The sequence below is a fragment of the Silurus aristotelis genome (genome assembly GCF_946808225.1).
Source record: "Silurus aristotelis genome assembly, chromosome: 2".
Classification (NCBI taxonomy): Eukaryota; Metazoa; Chordata; class Actinopteri; order Siluriformes; family Siluridae; genus Silurus; species Silurus aristotelis.
Genome location: NC_139575.1, coordinates 12672905 through 12695143, shown reverse-complemented (window position 1 = coordinate 12695143; position 22239 = coordinate 12672905). Strand labels below are relative to the sequence as shown.

The window sequence follows — 22239 nt, the reverse complement described above, 5'->3', positions numbered from 1 at the left end:
TACTGAGTTCAGAGCAGTTTTTCTCTCTCAGATGAGTATGAATAGAAGGTTTTGGACAATAGGACAAAAGTAGACAAAGATTTTCATTCTATTTATTTTTTAGTTTATTATCTGTAAATAAATGTAAACTAGCAAATTACCTGATCCTCTCTCAGCATCTGGTATGTCAGTGAGTATGTGTGTGAGTGAGAATGCTTGGACAGCTGACTCTGTCCTGAAATAAACGCATGCTCTAGTAGAGATTAATGACAGTTTGAATAGCTACCCAACCATGCTTCTTCAGAGAGGAATGTGGTATGTATAAAGGGAAAGGAATTAACTAAGCCACCAGAGGACTGGGGCAGGAAAAGGCTGGAAGATTTCCAGGACATTTTCCTTCTTTTCAGTTGACAGCCATTTTAATTCCTCTGCTTCAGCAATGCAGAAAGAGAGTTGTAGCACCCATCCACTGGTTGTCCCTTACTTTAATCCCTGCCTTATTATTACCAATCCTATTATTCTCCATTAAGAAACGCAGTTAGTGTCCAATCACATCTACAATTAATCTCCAATTCACTGCCACAAATTTCTAATTTATAAATGAGATGACATTACAGGAGTCCTAGATTAGGATGCCATATTATTCACTTTGGGCTTCCACATTATTTTAATAGTTGTTATTGTTGTCTTTGGCTGATTGTGAAGTATTTGGAGTCTTTTTATCTGCTGCCTGGTAGAGTTTGAGTGAAAATATAGGAGCATGGATTTAAGCAGGGAATCACTGAAAGCAATTTTCAGATTTCTATATTTCTCTAGCCTATAATGCTATGAAAGACAAAATATGTTATCATGCACTATACATAGTTAATGTATAATATATAAATATATATAAAAAGCTGCACCATGTGTTAACTCTGATCACCTTTTTAAAAAAAAACATCTCAACTAAGCCATTATGCAGGTTGTGCTCCATTGAGCTCATCACATCATATCTGTATTAACAGTAAAACTTCTTATAACAGAGAGATTCTTTATTTCTTTTAACACTTTTAACAACAGTATTTTCCCTTTTTTATCTAGTCGCAGTACACCACTCTGGGGCCATTCAATGGCATGGACCAGAATGGCGGCTCAACCTCCACCAGCCCGTACAATAACGATCATGCTCAGAACAACGTGACTGCACCGTCGCCCTATGCTCAGCCTAGTTCAACCTTCGAGGCTCTGTCCCCGTCACCTGCCATCCCATCCAACACAGATTATGCTGGCCCTCACACCTTTGACGTGTCCTTTCAGCAGTCCAGCACAGCCAAGTCAGCCACCTGGACGGTAAGCTACATGAACTCAATTTATTCAATATTGTTGGACTAATGGACATTCTCAGCACAATACAATGCTTTGTTATTTCACAAGTAAAAACAGCAAACATTTAAATGTAATATAAATGAAATGAAAAGCTTTTGTCACAACATTGTCTTGTTGTGACTTAGATTAACTTCAGATGAACACTGTAATATGATCCTTACTTTCTGTGGAAAAAGTCATAATCTCTTTTGATAGATAAATGCCTATTTTGAATGTTACAACAGAAGCTCTCAGCTACAGAAATTACAACATGGTGCCCTCCAGTCATTACCACTCCCAAGCACTCATACAGCCTGATTATTACATGCTTCTGAGCCCTCAGAGTTTGGTTTATGCATGAGAAAATGTAAATTTTCATTTGTTATACAATTATGTCTGTTCCTAGTTAAACGATGCATTCAGCGGATGAATGCCCCAGGTTCAGCCACTCATGTGCTTCTAGAAGGAAGATTATGCATCTTGAAGCAGTGTGAAGTCTTTGACTGATCTTAGCTCTAGGCTCTTCTGTGATCTGTACGAAAGTCTTAATTACCAAACTGCACCTGTCAGAAGGGAAAAAGCCCTTGAGGTTTAACTGGCCTGCTCTTACTGAGAGGTGTGTTCTCCCACACTAAATCATACTGCTGACTGCAACTTTTTTTTTTGCCCCATAGGGTTTTACAGAACAAATCTGTGGGAAAGATTTAAATTTAAATATTAATTCACAAACTTGGTGTTACTGATTATGAGGACTTTTTAGGCATAAACCACACAGTGGAGGACATGAGACTTAATTACCTCTTATGTGTCATGAGAAACTATGCTAGTAGGTTCGTCAAGATGTGTGCAAGACGCATAATGTATAATGTCTTTATAAAGGCAGTTTGTAGAATGTAATCTCGATCCCATACCCAACCTCAATCCCAATTTAAATGCAAAACCAGCAACAATCCCATATCCAACCCCAATCCTAACCTAAATACATAACCAGCAACAATACAATACCCAACCCGACTTTAATTTCAATCAGAATTTCATCACCAACCGCATAACCAACCTCCATACCATAACCACCGCAATCCTATACCTAACCACAATCCCATATCTAACCACAATCCCATACCTAACCGCATAGCCAACCTTCATACCAACTTCAACACCATAACCAACCACAATACCATACCCAACATTAATACATAACCAGCAACAATTCAAGACCCAACCTCAAGCCCATACTCAACCGCGAAATTATACCCAGCCTCAATATCATACCCAACCTCAATATCAAATACAACCTCGATATCATCCAACCTCAATCTCATACCCAACCTCAACATCATATCCAACCTCAATATCACATACAACCTCGATATCATTCAACCTCAATCTCATACCCAACCTCAACATCATATCCAACCTCAATATCACATACAACCTCGATATCATCCAACCTCAATCTCATACCCAACCTCAACATCATATCCAACCTCAATATCACATACAACCTCGATATCATCCAACCTCAATCTCATACCCAACCTCAACATCATATCCAACCTCAATATCAAATACAACCTCGATATCATCCAACCTCAATCTCATACCCAACCTCAACATCATATCCAACCTCAATATCACATACAACCTCGATATCATCCAACCTCAATCTCATACCCAACCTCAACATCATATCCAACCTCAATATCACATACAACCTCGATATCATCCAACCTCAATCTCATATCCAACCTCAACATCATATCCAACCTCAATATCACATACAACCTCGATATCATCCAACCTCAATCTCATACCCAACCTCAACATCATATCCAACCTCAATATCAAATACAACCTCGATATCATCCAACCTCAATCTCATACCCAACCTCAACATCATATCCAACCTCAATATCACATACAACCTCGATATCATCCAACCTCAATCTCATACCCAACCTCAACATCATATCCAACCTCAATATCACATACAACCTCGATATCATCCAACCTCAATCTCATACCCAACCTCAACATCATATCCAACCTCAATATCACATACAACCTCGATATCATCCAACCTCAATCTCATACCCAACCTCAACATCATATCCAACCTCAATATCAAATACAACCTCGATATCATCCAACCTCAATCTCATACCCAACCTCAACATCATATCCAACCTCAATATCACATACAACCTCGATATCATCCAACCTCAATCTCATACCCAACCTCAACATCATATCCAACCTCAATATCACATACAACCTCAATCTCATATCCAACCTCAATCTCATATCCAACCTCAATATCATATCCAGCCTCAGTACCATAACAGAAATTAGAAAACAGTTTGTTTTTATGTTTGATATTATTATTAATAGTATTTCATGGATAATGGATAAACTACTCCATTTGCTTAACATGGGCTATATATGTTTTTAAAATGAAATTCAGTATGTCTTGCTATAATGGTCAGGACTCATGACTGCCTCCTGCTGGATGGCTAGCACTAAGTGCTAGTTTTAAGAGGTAATTGGTATGGCACCTGCATGTCAGCGATAACATGTTCCATTGGATATTACAGTAGCTGCTTATGTGTCAGTGTCATGTTTGTTTGGCTCAGATTTGAGCCACCTCAAACTGACAACCGACAGAACCAGCTAGTCGAGTTCGAGTGGTTCACAGAGGCTGTCCCATGTAGGAAGCAAACACATTGACTGCCACTATGCAAAATAATTCTGCCAAAATGGGACCACAAGGAGGTCATCCTAAGGTACAGCGCACCCCAGCGGACGGTCATTAACTTCAAATTCAATGTTATCAATAGGTGGCGATAGAAATTAATTGGGTAGCTAAGCTTTATATCTGCTCTGAGGTTATTTGAAGAATGAGGCTAGTGTGTTAACAGTGTGAAAAGAGCAGGTTGTTTTTTGCTGGCTCTTCTAACCTAATGCAAGTCTAGAATTTCCAGCCGTTTAAATCGTAGGGGTTAATGCAGAAAACAAGTTTTGATTCTATGGGAATTGATTTCAAGCATCATGAACGATGTGCCATTTGGCACAAGATAGGCTGGAAAAACCTGTGTTTCCGTTACAATGATGATAAAAGCTAATGCCTTATGCTTCTGAGTAAACAAGTGGAGGGAAGGACTCTTTTCTCAGACTCTTTTCTCAGACAGTCCCTTCATGCTCATTGGTTGCAGAGCTGTGTGGGATAGTGACATATGCCCGATTCCCACAACAGCCCTGTCATCCTTGCTAATGTGGCATACTCCACCAAAAAACAGCAAGTACCTGACATCAGTGTTCAGTGGAAGGCTTCTGGGTGTGAGAAAAACACATTCCATTGTCTTGTTTGAGGCACATTGTATGTCACAGCACAGCAGTTACCTGTCTAGTGTACAGTAATAATGTTGAGAAATGCTTATGATGCATAAGCACTGACAGTCTTAGCCCACTGTCTCTGGGGTGTAGGCAAGTTACACTTATAAAGATGACATTGGGTTAACTTTGTTAAAACAAAAGATTTACGTCATGCTCCTGGCTTTAACATAGTTTTTTATATATATAAAAAAAGAGAGAGAGGGGTTCATATCAGTCATGAATCTAGTTAACATTCAGCTGTTCAGCTGCAATTTTAATATTCACTATCTAATATATATTTTTGCTTTTGGGGCTTTCGAAATAAGAAGGTTCAGATTTCTAGATAAATCCTGCTTTTTGCAGACACACCTTTATCCCAGATACGTCTTCCTAAGTAAGGCTTCGGTGACACACAAAAACACACTCATGCATTTCCTGGTATTGAATCCAACCTACCTGACTTACAGGAATCCTTTTGCAATCCTGTTTTTTTTGTCTTTTGTAAGATGACTCCACTGATTAGTCTCACTTTCTGATTGTAATTCAAGAGAAATTATTGTTTTAAGGTGTTGAGGTATCATTTGTTTGACTTAAGCATATATCCTTCCATTAGAAATCCACTATCACCAGTGTGTTTGTGTGGCGAACCACCAGCTTTATTTGCATTTTAGCGCATCTGCCATGAACACAGTAGTGGGCATGCTGTGATTTTAATGGACCCCACTGCAGGCATCATTGGTAATCACAGCCAAATGATGGGAGATTAGGGGAATGGATTTATAATACTTGTGTAAATACTCTGTGCCTCCTTTCTGAACCCTATCATGCTCAAGGGCCAATCACTGCACCCTTCTCCATGAATTAAGTTCTCTGACTTCATGCTGAATTGCGCCGGAGGAAAAGACAGAGGAGGAGTAAAGGTGGAGGGAAAAAAAGTGGGGGGATTAGGAGGGGGTGAGTAAAAGCTCTCAAAGAAGTGAGTGTTCCAGCGAATGGTGACAAGATGCAGCTTGTCCGGGAACATCTGCAGGCCCGTCCCGTGCCTCGTGAGATGGAGCCATGGCTTGTTTGTGTCAAAGAGCCTGTCAGGACTCGTCCGACTCCACAACATGAAGTTCTAAAACCTGCTGAAAAAAAAAAAAAAAAGAAAGAAGAGGGAGTGCTTGGTTTTTTTTTTTTCATGTCAGATGAGCTCTGGTTGAAAAGGTTTTTATGAAGGACCTTATTTCCATGTAAGTTTTTAAAATATACACTTTACCAGAAGGGATAGATTTTGTGTATGCTTCAGCACCTACAAAAAGAAAGACAGCAACAATTATGGATCAAGTTAACTGAAAAGCTCTCAACTTGTTGGCAGCCATGTTTGTTTTAGATCACATGATCTAAATCTCGCTATCATCTCACACCAAACTCTTGGGGGTGGAAAGCCCACATTTTTGTTTCGCTTCTTAAATTCCTGATGCTTTGAGTTAAACCCAGCCTTTGTGCCATGTGTTTTTGTATGTATTTGAATGAGCACACAGATGCAGAAGAAAAGCTCTAGAAAGGGCAAGAAAAAGGTTTTTTTACGAGTGGAAAGAAGGCAGCCATTCAAGGATACTGGGGAAATCCAGCATAATTACATGAAGCTGTCACACATATCTCAGGGAAAGATCGCATTTCGAAAGCATATAATTTAATGAAGGTGTATTAAGTAGTGACAGAAATCTCAGTGACTTCTGTTCACAAGTGTGAAGAAAACATCATCTACCAAATCGCATAGAATATTCAAGCCAATAGCCATTTTGAGTTTAGCTAATGACTCCATCTTTATGCATGGCACTATTGTCTAGTGAAAAGTGAAAGCAGTCTTTTTTGCTTTCATTCTATTTTTACTCAAAATATAAACATAGACACTCACACCCAAGCGTAAATAAGTGCTACCATGCACCTGCGACTGATTGGCTGATTTTTGTTGGTGATGTGCTGACACGTAGGCATCCCACAATATTGGGAGTGTGTCACTTTTCTTTAACCAGTACACACTTTATCATCCTGGCTAACCATCCTGTCTGTACGTCATCAGTGTTTAGCGCAATGTATGATGTCTCCCTGTGGTGTAGATTTGCATCTTTTTTGAATTTACACATGTACTGTCAATAGGTGATGGCATAACAATACAAAGTAGAATCTATAAGGATTCGTTGTAGCTTTAGTAAGCCTGTATTTAAATTACACCCATATTTGCATTAAATATCTGCCTTCCGCATATTTCTCCCATATCCTTGATTTTCAAGCTTGTTTAGTTTTTCCCAATCTGGTTTTTTTTTTCAGCATCAGAAGTAGCAGGTGTTTTCCCCTTTTTTTCCCTTCCTGCTGTGTATATAAAAGGCGTGGGGGATGTGGGGGTTTGCAGGCAGCTCTGCATTTTTGTCCAATGAAGCCGATTTTGCGAGCGGCCTGGAGCGTGATGGTACATGTCTGCTATGAGGGGGACAAGACTGAAGGCGCCAGGGCTTTGGGCCTAGCCGCCCCATCCTGCCTGAACCCGCAGCTCTTCTTCACTTCAACACCAACACTGCAGCTGCAGACCTGCCCTGACACGCAGGAGGTTTGAGCAGGACGTGTGCAGGACTGTTTCTGCATACATATATAAAGTTCTGTAAACGTTGTGCTTAATGATCGCTGCCTAGATGCGCTGTTTGTGAAAAGGATCATTGTTTAGGCCAGCGAGACAATTTTTGTCCTTTTGATTTCCCATTTCCATTGACGTACTCATAAATAGAGTGGAGAAGAACCTGACTCTTGTTAACATCAGCAAACTGTTGGATCTGAAACACCAGGTGTTTGCTGGCAGCTTTGAAAGAAATGCCACACACCGAGCTTAATGCGTTGTCCTCTTGTTGTGTTAGACCAGCAGTTCAGCCGAGTCCGCTATTGAGCTCTGCCTATTGTAGGCCGTGTCATTCTAACAAATCCGTGCCTCCTGTTCAAAGAGTTATTCTTACATCTTTTGTATGTGCTACATTCCCAAGCTGTGTAATTCACATTGTGACCAATGAATGGGAGATAATTGCATGTTAGCACCAAAATGCCCCTCCCTGTGAAAAAGCCACCGACTCCCATCAATCAGATCACTGTACAGCTCCACCCTGTGTGTGTGTGTGTGTGTGTGTGTGTGTGTGTGTGTGTGTGTGTGTGTGTGTGTGTGTGTGTGTGTGTGTGTGTGTATATGTATGTATGTGTGCATGTGTGTTCGTTTCTCTCTCAGCAGCAGCTCATGCCTAGCAGCTCATGCCTGGCCGTAAGCAAACACAGCAGCCGCCACACATATTTTAATGTTTGAAATGTGTTGCTTCAGGGCTGGGATTGGTGTTCCTACTGATGCAGTGTGCACGTTTTTGTGTGTGTGTGTGTGTGTGTGTGTGTGTGTGTGTGTGTGTGTGTGTGTGTGTGTGTGTGTGTGTGTGTGTGTGTGTGTGTGTGTGTGTGTGTGTGTGTGTGTGTGGGTGGGGGGACGGCGCGTGGTCATGCTTGTTTTTTATACTTGTTTTCCTGTGTGTTGACAGAAGGACATCTCTGCTTTGAAACAGCATATTCAAATTCATTTCTGATTAATTTTCCATTTCAGCAGTTTATCTTGACGGTGACTTTTCAAACCTCTTTGTCCTTTTCATCTTCTGATGCTTGTATTTTTATATCCTGGTGAATTTAAATATTAAATATGAATACTGTGTATGGTTGGGATCAGCAGGAAAAGTACAGCTATTTGTGTGTCAGTTTTAATACTAGACCTCTCCAAAACCCTAAATACCTCAATGTATTCACTGGTGAAAGCCTAATTTGCAGGTCAGACCAGGACTGGTTAGCTCTTCGGTCTGGTTTGCTGTAGTTATAAGTTAGATGACAGTGTAGGATGTATAGGTAACATGCCAGTTCATTAGTTTTATTTGTAGATACGTTTTTTGGTTGTATATCACCATCATTTCACACTGATGCCTCGCCCCGTTTGGTCATTCAGATGATATAAAAGAAGTGTTTTATAACAAAAGTAATCTTGTTAGTCTAGTCTTATGCTCATGTGGACTGACACACCTTTTGTAATTTTGTTTTTCCAAATTTTTTTGTGTTTCTTTTCAGTCTTTCAGGGACGTTAATTACAAGCCCAAGGGAAATGGCAGGTTTTTTATTTTTTGCCGTGTGTGTGTGTGTGTGTGTGTGTGTGTGTGTGTGTGTGTGTATGCATGCATGTCCTTGCCAAGCTTGTGTAATACTCAAAGAGATAATAGGCAGGTGTTGGGATGGGCTCCTCTCACTAGAACACCTCAAATCAAAGTTAATAGAAATGGAATTTAATGTCCCATTGTTCCTCCAATCAGCCCAGAGGCAATGTTCTCTTTTCAGCTCTCCTTCCTTCCACAGCTTTAGAAATAAACTTTTCTAGAGAAACTTTTTCCATTGCAGTTTTTTTCTTTCCCATGAGCCTGAGCACTGTAGGCTATAGAAGTGTTCTGCAGAAGGACACTGACACGTGTGTCAGTAATGCTTCTTTTCTTTACACATCCAGTGAGCTAAAACTGGATAGAACCAGGATTTATTGTGTTCGCTGTCGATTTTTACAACACACTGTTAGTGACTAAGGCTTCAGTGCTGTTTTACTTGTTATTATCTTCATTTGGATTGGATAATAGTTACACATTTTTAAATGTACTCTAGCAATGAGCAAATGGGTTGTTATTCTTCCCTGTCAGCATCCAAATTGTGTGTAATTTTTGTTTCAGCATTTTATCTAATTGAATTTATTTACATAAATCATCCCTAAAACCTTTCCTGACCCCTGATTTATGCAACTGTATACAGCCAGAATGCACTACATTAACCAGTTTGATGGCAATTTTATCGTTCTAATGCAGACTTTATATAAAACTTTCTCTCAGATATCTGTATAGTTCATTTAGGGACTGCTACATAAAAATGCAGACAAATCATTTTTCTTACTCATTACTGCATCATTGATCAGGATGTTTTGCAACCTGTGTGAATGTGTGTGGGAGAGTTTTAAAATGATGATGCAGTGTGTATGAGTAAGCCCCAGCCTTTTGGTGGTAATGTAAGTCTGTGGTATTTTGGGTGAGTCAGTTCTATTGTGTGATGCAAGAATGATTTTTTGTGGTTGGTGATTCGGCACTCTGTCAAGTAGCATCAGACTGTCGTCATCTAACATTTATTGTGAAATATTAAAAATAACAGATGACCCATCATTAAGGTCAATTCTGTGAAGTAGCATTCACAGTGTACTAATGTACAGTTTTAAATAGTAGCTTCTTTTATTCGGTTTGTTTGTGAAGCCAAAAATCCAGGCTTCACATTTGAGCCTCCTCTGTTTGAGACCAAAGGCAGAAGTAGCCAGATGCTACTCCTCGTTTAAGGGTTTATGACTGTTGTTCAGATAAACAGCCGCCACGCTGCAGGTGTTTCACTTTTTTGGAGCCTGTGGCCACATCCTCTCTGCTTTTGAAAGTTTTATTGCAATGGTTTGGGGATACAAAGGATTTTATATCGGCTTTTGACAGCCTTTTTTGTCCTTTACTTTCCAGTACTCCACAGACCTCAAGAAGCTGTACTGCCAGATCGCTAAAACATGTCCCATTCAGATTAAAGTTCTGACCAACCCACCTCAGGGAGCGGTCATCCGGGCAATGCCTGTCTACAAAAAAGCTGAGCATGTGACTGAAGTGGTCAAGCGATGTCCCAACCATGAGCTCAGCCGAGAATTCAATGACGGTAATGCAGGCCTGCAATATACTGAAAACATGCTCATGATATAAAGTAAATTGGAAAATGGCTTCTAAATGTCTCACTACTTGTTGTGCAGGCCAAATCGCACCGCCCAGTCACCTGATTAGAGTGGAGGGCAACAGCCACGCCCAGTATGTGGAAGACTCTATTACCGGGCGCCAGAGTGTTCTGGTGCCATACGAACCCCCACAGGTAAGTCTCTTACTCTCTACACACACACACACACACACACACACACACACACACACACACACACACACACACACACACACACACACACACACATCTACACACACCTGTTTGCCCTCCCATTGCACACCTTGTTTTTAGGTTTCCTTTTCTTCCATTGTTTTGTCGTTTCTGCCAAATTTCTAGTTTCAAATGATTCAATGTAAGGTCAAACAAACATCACATCCTTTTATATAGACAGAATATAAATATATTCAATAGGAACATCCAAGTAGATTTACTTTTCTCTACTTTGTTTGCATAATTTTCATTAACATGGCTTTTGCCCCAACAGGTGGGAACTGAGTTCACAACCATCCTTTACAATTTCATGTGCAACTCCAGCTGTGTGGGTGGAATGAACAGACGTCCCATCCTCATCATCGTCACACTGGAAACCAGAGAGTAAGTCCCTGATCCTCGTACTTTCATCCTAATAAGTTATAGGAGAACCTGGCATCATGATAAAGACACTTAATATGTGTGTGTGTGTGGGTGTGTGTTCCTTCTCAGCGGTCAGGTTTTGGGTCGTCGGTGTTTTGAGGCTCGTATCTGCGCATGTCCTGGACGTGACCGCAAAGCAGATGAGGACAGCATTCGCAAGCAGCACGTCACTGATGGCACAAAAAGCTCTGAGGGTACGAAGCGCCGTAAGTAGTGCTGGGGGCTGGTGATGGGGCTTTGCATGTATATACATATATTCATACATACACAAACATGCACACGGTCACTGTCCTTATGGGGCTTTGCATGGGCATACGTGTGGCTATGGGGATTATTTTTATACCTGAAAACACATTTTCTCAACAATGGGTTTTTTTTTTTTTGGGCTTCTTACAAAAAGATTGGGTCAAAGGCAAAAACAGCATAAAAGCAGTACTTTTACAAATATTCCACAGAGGTTACTTTCTACATAAGTGCTCACTTTTTATTTTCCTCTAAACATTTTACGTTTGAATCGTGATTTAAACCAATGATCTGAATGACTGTTTTGCATTTTAATGTACCAAAAGTGAGTGGAATGATTGTATTGATGCATATTTATATTTTTCTGTGAAATAAACAGCTTTTAGATGCAAAAAAAACGATGCATTTTAACTTTGATGCATGGCGCTTGTCTATAACACTATGATTTTCCCAGTGACCACAAAAAGGATTCAAAGATGTAAACTGTACAGAATTGAGCTAAAGTAAAAAGCAATTATGATTATATATCCAAAAAATGTGCTAAAACTATTTATATTTAGGGGTCACATGTTTGATGTGCAGGAATATCTTTGGTCATTTAGTGCTCACTGGGATTTATTGCTTATTGCAGTATGCATGTTGTCCCTGTCCTACCCAACTACCTATTACACCTCTGCTTTAACTGAACTGCATCACTTCATCTCGATCACTCTCTCTTTCTCTCTTTGTCTATATCTCTGTCTTTTGCAGCTTTCCGCCAGACTCACAGTATTCAGATATCCTCCATCAAGAAGAGAAGATCCACCGATGAGGAAGTTTTTTGTTTGCCTGTGAGTACCAATATTTTGCTTTTTTCTTCTTTTTTTTTTAAAGCAAAATTCAAAAAGGTGAAAAAGTGAAAGAAAGCATCAGTGCCAACCGCCTCTTTTTATGTCTGTCCAACAGATTAAAGGCCGTGAAATCTATGAGATTTTGGTGAAAATCAAAGAGTCTCTGGAGCTCATGCAGTATCTCCCTCCGCACACCATAGAATCGTACAGGCAGCAGCAGCAGAGCCTTCTGCAGAAACAGTGAGTACCTCACACACAGGGAGATTAGATCATGCTCGCAAAGGTGGGATCAGCTCTGCTCTCAGTATTTTAAACGAGGATATATAGGTTTTGCGGGGGGGACCCTCTGTTTTGTGGGCTTAGAGATTGCAGCCAGTATACACACGCAGGCCACACAGGCAGCACCAACAAGGTTCACCCTGATGCTTGTTTGGAGTGTTTAGGTGGTTTAATCTGAGCTAACTGTTTACCAGCATGGTTTGGGATTTTGTATTCCTTTGGCAGCATGAATTTCATTCTTTTTCTCAGCTGACTTCACTATGATATGTGCTTGAACAGGCATGCGCTGCAAACCCACCCCGATTATGCTCTATTTGCATTGTATGGTTTTGAAACCTGGAAGTGTTGCATTCAACTGACAATTTGATGGTTGCATGAGGCTTGCATTGTGATGCAATTGCATGGGTTGGATTTACATTAGTTGTATTCTATGAGTATACACAAAGCTTGATTTATTTATTTTTTTAAAGCTTTGAACAAGGGCTGAGGCAGTCTAACAAAGAGGGTGGACCTTGTGCATGTGCTTCTGGGTTTTTGCAGTCAAGTAGGTATGATCAATTCCAACTGTGATTTTAAATAACAGAATTACAGGACAGGCAGGTAGGTTTGCCCAGGCTTTGCCACCATCCAAGGTTAAGGCAATAGCTAGTCCATATTTTTTCAACAGAAAGGGTTTGGAGCAAGTGTAGAGAAATAAACAAAAGGGAGACAGCTTAAAATTATACCTATGAATAATGCACTTCAACGCCCTGTGATAATTACTGCTTTTGTTTGCTTCTCTCATTAAGAAACTGACAGATGATGTAGCGTCTGTACACTCCCCATTCAGTGCACAAACTGTGCTAGGGAGGGCCATTATTTTGGGCTATTTTGGCACAGCTAAAAAAAAAATGAAAGCCCGTTTTACGACTTGTTGCGAGCTCTCTGGTGTGGACATAATGAGTAGGTGAAGGTAGCCATTATTTTCCCAACTGTCCTCTCTTAGGGAAAGAACAGAGCACCAAGAATCAGACAGTTTATTTTTACACAAGCTTTTATTGGCCTCTATCCAAAGACTGCTATCTCCGTTGGACAATTACACCAAAATCCACACGTTAGTAATAGTACTTAGCCGGTGTTTTTTTGTTTTTTTCTTCTTTTTTTTCCCCCCTGGATGCTTTGATGGATTTGGACAGATTCATATTGGCTCCCTTCTCTTTCTATATGCTTTCATCCTTTCCTCACTGTTTATCTTTCCTCTCATCTGTTCTATATGTTTGTCTAACCTTTGTTTTTTTTTCCATTTTAAATAAAAAAAAAATAAAACCTCCTGCTATCTGACTCAGTGATTCCTCTTATTTGTCTTTCTGCTTTCCTGTAGTTAGGAAACACTTTTCCCGTGGCTGTGCTTTAGCGCCACACAGTGGCTTTTATTAGTGTTGCAAGTGTCCGCTGATTACAGAACCAGTCGAAAGCTTGGACGTTTCCCTTTTACTTTTGAAAATATTTTTGTCATTTCTTAAAACTCAGTTCACACCAAGGCTTAGAATACCGATAGCACAAGGGGGTTGATAACGAAAAAAGATATAAACCACATGATTTGATTGGAATGTAATAAAATATATAGAACATTCATTTACCAGAGAGTTAGTGTCAAGGTAAATAATGCTTCCAGCAAGACATAAGTAATAGAAGTACCATCCCTGTTTCACATAAAAAGGCTAAAGATTTTGATACAGGCTATAAAAAAAACTAAATTGTTTTCATATGTAAACAACATGGCACTTATATAAACACCTTACAAGGCAAGTATAAAAATGTATCATTAGTTCTGATAAGCTCAGACTTGCCCTATTCTTTCCAGCAGTCTCTTTTTAATTCCTGACATGATGACGACTTTCCCAATCTGTCACTCTCTGAGTCAAATCCGTTTCCCTGCTTGAAATTCCTAAACACATAGCACAGCAGAACACACCCGGAAAAGCCTAAGTTTGTGCATGGGTGAAATAAGTTCACAAATTTTAGAATCGTGTTGAAGGCCAAAGATACAATATATTATATTCAATTCAGTGACCACAAAATATTAACCAGATTTCTATCCCTTAGTGGGTTTTGTATACAACCTGTTTAAAGCTTCTTTTTTTTTTTATTCTATAGACAATGTTCTAAAATATATATATATATATATAGTACAGACCAAAAGTTTGGACACACCTTCTCATTCAAAGAGTTTTTTTGTTTTTTTTTCATGACTATGAAAATTGTAGATTCACACTGCAGGCATCAAAACTATGAATTAACACATGTGGAATTATATATGGAATTATATACATAACAAAAAAGTGTGAAACAACTGAAAAATGTCATATTCTAGGTTCTTCAAAGTAGCCACCTTTTGCTTTGATTACTGCTTTGCACACTCTTGGCATTCTCTTGATGAGCTTCAAGAGGTAGTCACCTGAAATGGTCTTCCAACAGTCTTGAAGGAGTTCCCCGAGAGATGCTTGGCACTTGTTGGCCCTTTTGCCTTCACTCTGCGGTCCAGCTCACCCCTCACTAAACCATCTCGATTGGGTTCAGGTCCGGTGGCTGTTGAGGCCAGGTCATCTGGCGCAGCACCCCATCACTCTCCTTCTTGGTCAAATAGCCCTTGATGCCTTCAGTGTGACTTTACAATTTTCATAGTCATGAAAATAAAGAAACTCTTTGAATGAGAAGTTGTGTCCAAACTAATATATATATATATATATATATATATATATATATATATATATATATATATATATATATATATATATATATATATATATTAATGCCTTTATTTTGAATATAGTAATCAAATAAATAAGTGCACTAACATTTTGAAAACAAATCTTAATGTTTAAAATAAAAGATCATGATGAATATGCATGTGTGTTTGGCTTGTTGGCTGGTACTGTGCAACACTACATAACATTTAATGCCAAATGTCAAACATCATTATCATAATAATCTAATTGTGATCAGTAGTTTATTAACAAGTCCATGCTTTTTTGATGCCATCTCATTGTTTCTCATCTCAGTGTGTATAACTGGATTAGTAGATTTTTAATTGAACTTTCTGATGCAACAGAAACACATGGAAATGAATGAAGCTAGCAAAACTGCATTACAGACATCTGCGGTGATAACTTTTAATACTAGCAGCTGCTCTCTGTTTTACAGCATTTTTTGCTCGTTTTCTGCTTTATAGAAAGTAAAATTGTGATTGTATACAAGATTAATTTTAAAAAGTTGTTAAACATCGGAACAGTCTGTGCTTACTGAGACTGCTGTATATTCCTTGCAAGCCATATTTCATTTTCCTTTATCCTTCTATCACTGTAATGTATCTCTCAGTTCTGTCCTCCTTCCTTTCCTCTCCCTCTCTGTGTACAGCCTGCTTCGGGCCCGTCTGCGCTCTGAGCTGCTGGAGCCATTAAGCGAACAGAAGAGACGTTTCAGTGCTTCCTAAAAGCAGGAGACACATTCCTTCTCCTCCTCCTCTTCCTCTTCCTCCTTCTCCTCCTCCAGATCTTTCATCACATCCCTGTGCTTTAGTTCTTCTTAGTTTGTTTTCTGCCACTTCATGTGTTTCTCTGTGGTCACTTTAGAGACCATAAAGTCAATTTCGATTTTGGTTTATTTTCCCCAAGATGATGATGTCACCTATGTAAAAGATTACTTAAAGACGTTTTGCTGGAACTGCATGCTTTTTTCCCTATGGAGTGTTCAGAAATTGCTCTTGTGTATCAGTCAAACCGATCAGACTGTGTGATTATTTGTACAATTGTGCTCATGCTGCACTCAAACTTGAGTGTACATTTAACTGAAATGAAAAGCCTTGTGTTCTTATGTTGTCACTTTTTTTAATGCGTGTAACCTTTTTTCATTATATTCAGTGTTTTTCCGTTGTTTTTTAAAGGGTCCTTATGAACTGAGCTGGCTGTTGCCTCAGCACTAGTTTGACATATCTGCTGGTATTGCACAGAATTTACATTGCACAGAAACAATAACAGCCACTCAGCCAATCACCTCAGCCTCATTCTCTCTCTCTCTCTCTCTCTCTCTCTCTCTCTCTCTCTCTCTCTCTCTCTCTCTCTCTCTCTCTCTCTCTCTCTCTCTCTCTCTCTCTCTCTCTTTGTTTCTCTTTCCTTTTTATCTACCATAATCCTGACTGTCTGAACCAGGAACCAAGCACATTTTAATGTTTTTTTTTTCTATGGGACTCATGGTGTTCTTGATCTTGTTTCAGGCTTGTTTTTGCATCAGTCTTTCTTTTATGATTGGAGCTGGCTTCATTTCGTTGTCTGTGGATTTCTGGGGCAAGGACTTTATTGATAACTTTAATAATGCTGGTCATGTTGTATAAAGTGCACTGCAGGGCAGTTGTTGTTTTCACTGGATTTTATAGACAATTTCTTAAGAGAAATGTATTTGTGTCTCAGAGTCAAAGAGAATGAGAAACAAATGCTGTAAAGTCTGCATGTGATTTCCTTGTTTTTGTGTGTTTTAGAGGGTCGGGGGGATGATGATGGATGTATAATTGATGCCTCTTGCACTTTTGTCTGTTCTTCAATAAATGTCCTCTGCTTTTTCTATACCATTCCTTTCTTAAACTGGTTTCTTTCTTTCCTTTATTATTGTTTTTTCCTATTACAATAGATTATACACAATAATCGTTAGACGGAGACTTATAAAAAAAAATGGGTACATTTATTGATCTTTACAATATTATAAAACAAATATTGATCTGAATTTATTTTTTAATGCCATTTGAATCAAGAACAGCATCCATTCTGCAGCCTTTACACCAAAAAAGCACCTCCTTGCCTCCTAACCTCGCTCTTACTGTGAGACTTCAGAAGGTAAAGTGGAGAAATATGATCTGAAAGCTGATCTGTAGGTGAAAGTTTTAATGAATCACATTCCCACAAAAAGAAATTTGTCCAATTTGGCAATATAAATAATGCTTATACATCTTATTATTGATTTATGATGATGAACAGTCTGCAAAACTAATGCTGGAAACAACCTTTTACTATTTGGATAAATACTTTATTATTATGTATAATAGATTATGATAGATAGTTTTCTAAAATATCAGTTTAATGCCCCACGCTTAGGCTGTAACAGTGGTTGATAAAACGTTCACATTTAAACAGATATACTTTAACAGCTAGAGGAAGCAGCTGTCAACTGTCTTCATCGTCTTTTCACAATTGCGTCACACACACAGATATGATCACATTATTTCAAAACTATAATCATGCTATTGTGGCATAAATAGGATGTGGAGATTTCAGGTGATTGTAGCCATCATTTTATTCAGCATGTGGGTCTCTTTGCATGTGCTTTTTTTCTTCCTTTACTTCTTTTAAAAGCAATATGCAACTGCTGTCAACCAAACATCCATTATTTCACAGAGTGCAGAGACGTTCAAGTACAGATGATCTAATATCATTTCACATCAACTGTCTACATTCAAAATAATTTCGTTATACAACTGAATATGTAACAGCATGCATTTAGGTACATAATGTTTGTATGAATACTGTGGAACAGTGAAAAGTAAAGGTTGTAAATTGGAGGGCACACTTCCCATTATGTTACCTTTTTACATTTCACTGCACTTTTCAAACGCTGTAATAATGAGAGGATCACTGCAATATCAGTTTGCAGCATAGCGTATTATTACACATAATATGCACACGAAATTGATAAATTCTTTAATGTCCACAACCCTGAATTCACTGAAGAGCATCCAGTGTTGAATAGGATGAGAAATTGTACACTATTTAAAATGACAGGCCATGTCCTCCTCCTCTTCCTCTCTGCTCCAGGAGTCCGCTGCCTCCTCAGTCACCGTTCGGCTCCACCTCTCCTCCACACAGCAAGGTGAACAAACTGCCATCAGTCAGCCAGCTAATCAACCCACAGCAACGCAACACACTCACCCCATCCAGCATGGCCGGAGGACTCACAGACAGTAAGCGTTTCTCTACAGACTTTATGGACTGTTGCTTCCTGTCAGATGATCAGCCATTTCAAGTCATATGCATAGAAGAAAGGAAAATGAAGATGACTGTGTTCTGTTATCCTCAATCTCTTCAGCTATATATATATATATATATATATATATATATATATATATATATATATATATATATATATATATATATATATATATATATATATATATATGCCATATAATACGTTTCAGTCAGTCAGCATACGTTTAGTTTTGGTTCATAGTTTTGGTAACTGTTGTAAGAATTAATATCAGAATCCTGATGGATATGTCTCCCTGCTCCTGTTCGCCTCAGGGCCTGAGCTTGTCTGTACATGACGACTTCTGAGCACCACTCTGTGCCTCAGTGTCTCTCTGACAGCCAGTTTCCTTTCACAAGTAAACTGGATCTTTGTGGGACAAAGATAATCCCTGGGGCTCACAGCTTCTGCCAGAATTTGTCATAATATAGGAAGCCAGGCTCAGTTGTCCACTATTACCTAATCTGCACCTTTGTCACCAGTGGCTACAGGCATGGTTCATGTCGAACACACTTTCACAGCTTTGATGACCAAAAATATATATATTTTTAAAAAGAATACGTCTCACAGTCTCTTCCTTTTGGCTTTGTCTCATTACAGTGACCCCTATGATGAGCGCCCACATTCCAATGAACACGGATATGAGTTCACTGAGTCCCACTCATGCCCTGCAGCCGCAGTTACCCATGGTGCCCTCCTCTCACTGCACACCCCCACCGCCGTACCCTGTGGACAGCAGCATCTCTAGGTATGTTTTCATTCAACTTGACTAAGAATATGTTGACACATCCAGTCTGGGTGTTTTTCAAAATCACAGCTTTTTATTACTAATACACAGAATGCATTAATAGGGAAACTGAAGCTGTGGTAAATTCTGAAGTGTCCAAGTGTAGTTTGAGAAGTGAAATACAGCCAGAGGAAACTGAAAGGACTAGGATGTCTAGTAAAGCTACAACATATTGTGGTGTTTTCTGTTCTTTCAGCATTGTTTCGGATTCCATTAGTGAAACAGAAACACCTTAAAATCAACCAACACTTGCTGTGAACACTAGAACACTTTCTACATTGAATGCAGACTCACTTGTGGTGCATAAACAAGAAAAACATTCTATTATTTTAGCCTTATCAGGAAATCCAGACATGTGTGTGTGCATATACAGATTGTTAATGTGACCAAACTTTACACACACACACACACACACACACGCACACACACACACACACACACACACCTCATGTTGAACGGTCTGCATTTGCATACTGTAAAATAAACAATAATTACTGTGACCAATCTATGCACTCATATCTAATAACACTTTCTGCTATAATTTTGCAAGCAGTAAGTAATGCAGTAAAACTGCTCTAGTGATTATTTTCCCAAAGTGATTTGTCTGTGAAATCACTTCCATTCTCCTAAAAGACTGATTTTCGGATGAGTTTTTTTAAGCAGGATAATTTGGAGGTTCAACTATTTCAAATTAACAAACTGGATAGTGGAAACAATAGTCTATATAGTTTATACTGTATCATAATACATTTTTTTAAAAGGCATTATTTTCACTTGTAACTCCACTATTTCAGTTTCCTGTTACGGTTGGGCTGCTCTTCCTGTCTGGACTACTTCACAGCCCAAGGCCTTACCAGCATCTACCAGATTGAGAACTACAATGTGGAGGTGAGACTCTGTCTGCTACCATGTGTTTATTTGTTGTATTCTGTATCATTCTTTCTTTGGACAAGAACGTTTGAGCTAATTCGTCTTTTATTCCATCATTTCGAATACATTTCTGATGGACGAAACCTAAATTTAGTTCTACAACAAGCAGAACTTTTTCCATGAAGCCACCCGGATGATTTAGTGCCGTGGTCCCCAACCCCTGGTCCGTGGGTCAATTGGTACCGGACTGCACAGAAAGAATACATAACTTTTTTTTTTTAGCCGTACTTTATTATCGTTTTATTTATTATCTGATTCTAAACAATGTTTTATTTTGGAAAATTACCGGATTCTCTCCGCCACATCTGTCTATGACTCAATCTTGATGCATGTCATGATGCCTCGGTCACATGTCTTACCAACATCCGCTACCTTCTTAAAGGGGCTCCGGGCGCTAACACATAATACTTTACCGCTAAATTCAAACCCCCAAGCGAGCAAAATGAACAAAAACAAACACAGTGGGTTCACGTTTATTATAATATTTAGAAAATACCAGTTTTTATGCGGTTCGTATAATTTTATTTTTGTTGTATTTAAAGGCCGGTCGGTGAAAATATTGTCCGACATTAAAACCGGTCCGCGGCGCAAAAAAGGCTGGGGGACCACTAGAGTCTAGAGTTCAACATGAAGGGGTCGAGTTTTTTTATTATTTCATAATAATCAGCCAGAACAATGAATAAAATCCTGCACTTCGGTTAATGTTCACATTAAACATCATAATGGGGAGAAAGTGTGACCACGGTGACGTCATACCAGCTAAGATAAGTGTTGGGATGTTTACACACATCAGTGTAATGAGTGTATGTGCAACTGTGGTGCCTGTGTTTTCCTGTGTGCTTATGAGTCACTGCATCCGCAGGACCTGTCCAGGTTGAAGATCCCTACAGAGTTCCAGCACGTGATCTGGAAGGGGATTATGGAGCACCGGCAGAGCATGGAGTTCTCTCCCCCTGCACACATCCTGCGATCGTCCAGCGGGGCGTCCTCGGTGAGTGTGGGCTCCACGGAGGCGCGTGGTGAGCGCGTGATCGATGCCGTGCGCTTCACCTTGCGCCAGACCATCTCTTTCCCACCGCGGGACGACTGGACCGACTTTTCCTTTGACCTGGACTCGCGCCGCAACAAGCAGCAGCGCATCAAGGAGGAGGGCGAGTGAGCGCGCGCAGACAGACACACACACACACACACAACAAAATATGTCATACACACTGTAACTACCGCATGCCGCACACAGACAAAACTTTGTACAGCTTTTACCAAGTGTTTGATTTCACTTATAAGCATGCCAATTAAATGCACTTAACGGCTCGTGTTTTTTGGGTGTATTTCGGTCTGCTTGTCATTTCAAGCCCCTAGTTTGAAGCAGGCTACTGTAGCTTTAGGGTAAGCGGTGCTTCGCCGTGTTTGGTTTATCATTTAATATTTCTTGAGACACAGCACTTAAGAAATGCTGAAGTGTTGGTATTATTTTGAGCTGTTGGCATTCATTCTCTACAGAGAAGAACTAATTTTGGGGGCTTTTTTTTTGTTTTTTATTTTTATTTTTTTTATACCTGGTGTCTTTTTGGATTGTAAAGAACCTTTACTCCAATAGGATTCATAGTATTATGCTGTATGTTAATGTGTTTGCTGTAACACTTTGTTTCAGCCTGGTGTTACTTTGATAACATGTGTTTTATTTTTTAATTTCACTTAAAAACTTGATATAATACTGGAGTATTATCTCTCAAAACTTGGACGAATTCAAACCCGTCACTCAAGTGACTTTTCCAGTATTTTAATGGCATCATATTGTACATATTTTTTTTTGTTGTTTTTTTAAACATACATATAAATTTTGTAAATATGCAAGGTGCTTATTTTGATACCATATAAACCAAAAAAATAAAATATCATTACACTACTGGGTAGAGTGTTTTATTGTTGTGTATGAGGAAAGACTGGGTGCTTTTAAGATAAAACAGCAAACAATTA

The 22239-nt window shown here is 39.2% G+C and overlaps 1 protein-coding gene and 1 long non-coding RNA gene across 9 annotated transcripts in view; one reads left to right on the top strand and one right to left on the bottom strand.

Moving 5' to 3' along the window:
- Nucleotides 1-22168, top strand: part of tp63 (tumor protein p63) — a 45431-nt gene extending 23263 nt beyond the window's left edge. For 3 of the 8 annotated variants that reach the window (XM_083569297.1, XM_083569296.1, XM_083569302.1), the window contains 11 exons: nt 1060-1308; nt 10272-10458; nt 10550-10665; nt 10997-11106; nt 11215-11351; nt 12139-12218; nt 12334-12458; nt 18338-18483; nt 19146-19293; nt 20127-20220; nt 21125-22168. In XM_083569297.1, coding sequence (XP_083425423.1) covers nt 1060-1308; nt 10272-10458; nt 10550-10665; nt 10997-11106; nt 11215-11351; nt 12139-12218; nt 12334-12458; nt 18338-18483; nt 19146-19293; nt 20127-20220; nt 21125-21421 — 1689 coding nt within the window. In that variant the 3' untranslated portion in view covers nt 21422-22168. The remainder of the gene's footprint in view (nt 1-1059; nt 1309-10271; nt 10459-10549; nt 10666-10996; nt 11107-11214; nt 11352-12138; nt 12219-12333; nt 12459-18337; nt 18484-19145; nt 19294-20126; nt 20221-21124) is intronic. The other 5 variants (XM_083569299.1, XM_083569298.1, XM_083569303.1 and 2 more) reach the window with 3 other exon arrangements.
- LOC310741855 lies at nt 1323-15915 on the bottom strand. The gene is made up of 3 exons (XR_014538071.1): nt 15780-15915; nt 3581-5986; nt 1323-2600 (listed from the first exon to the last, which is right to left on the bottom strand). It is a non-coding gene; the product is annotated as an uncharacterized lncRNA (long non-coding RNA).
- Nucleotides 22169-22239: the final 71 nt, after the last annotated feature.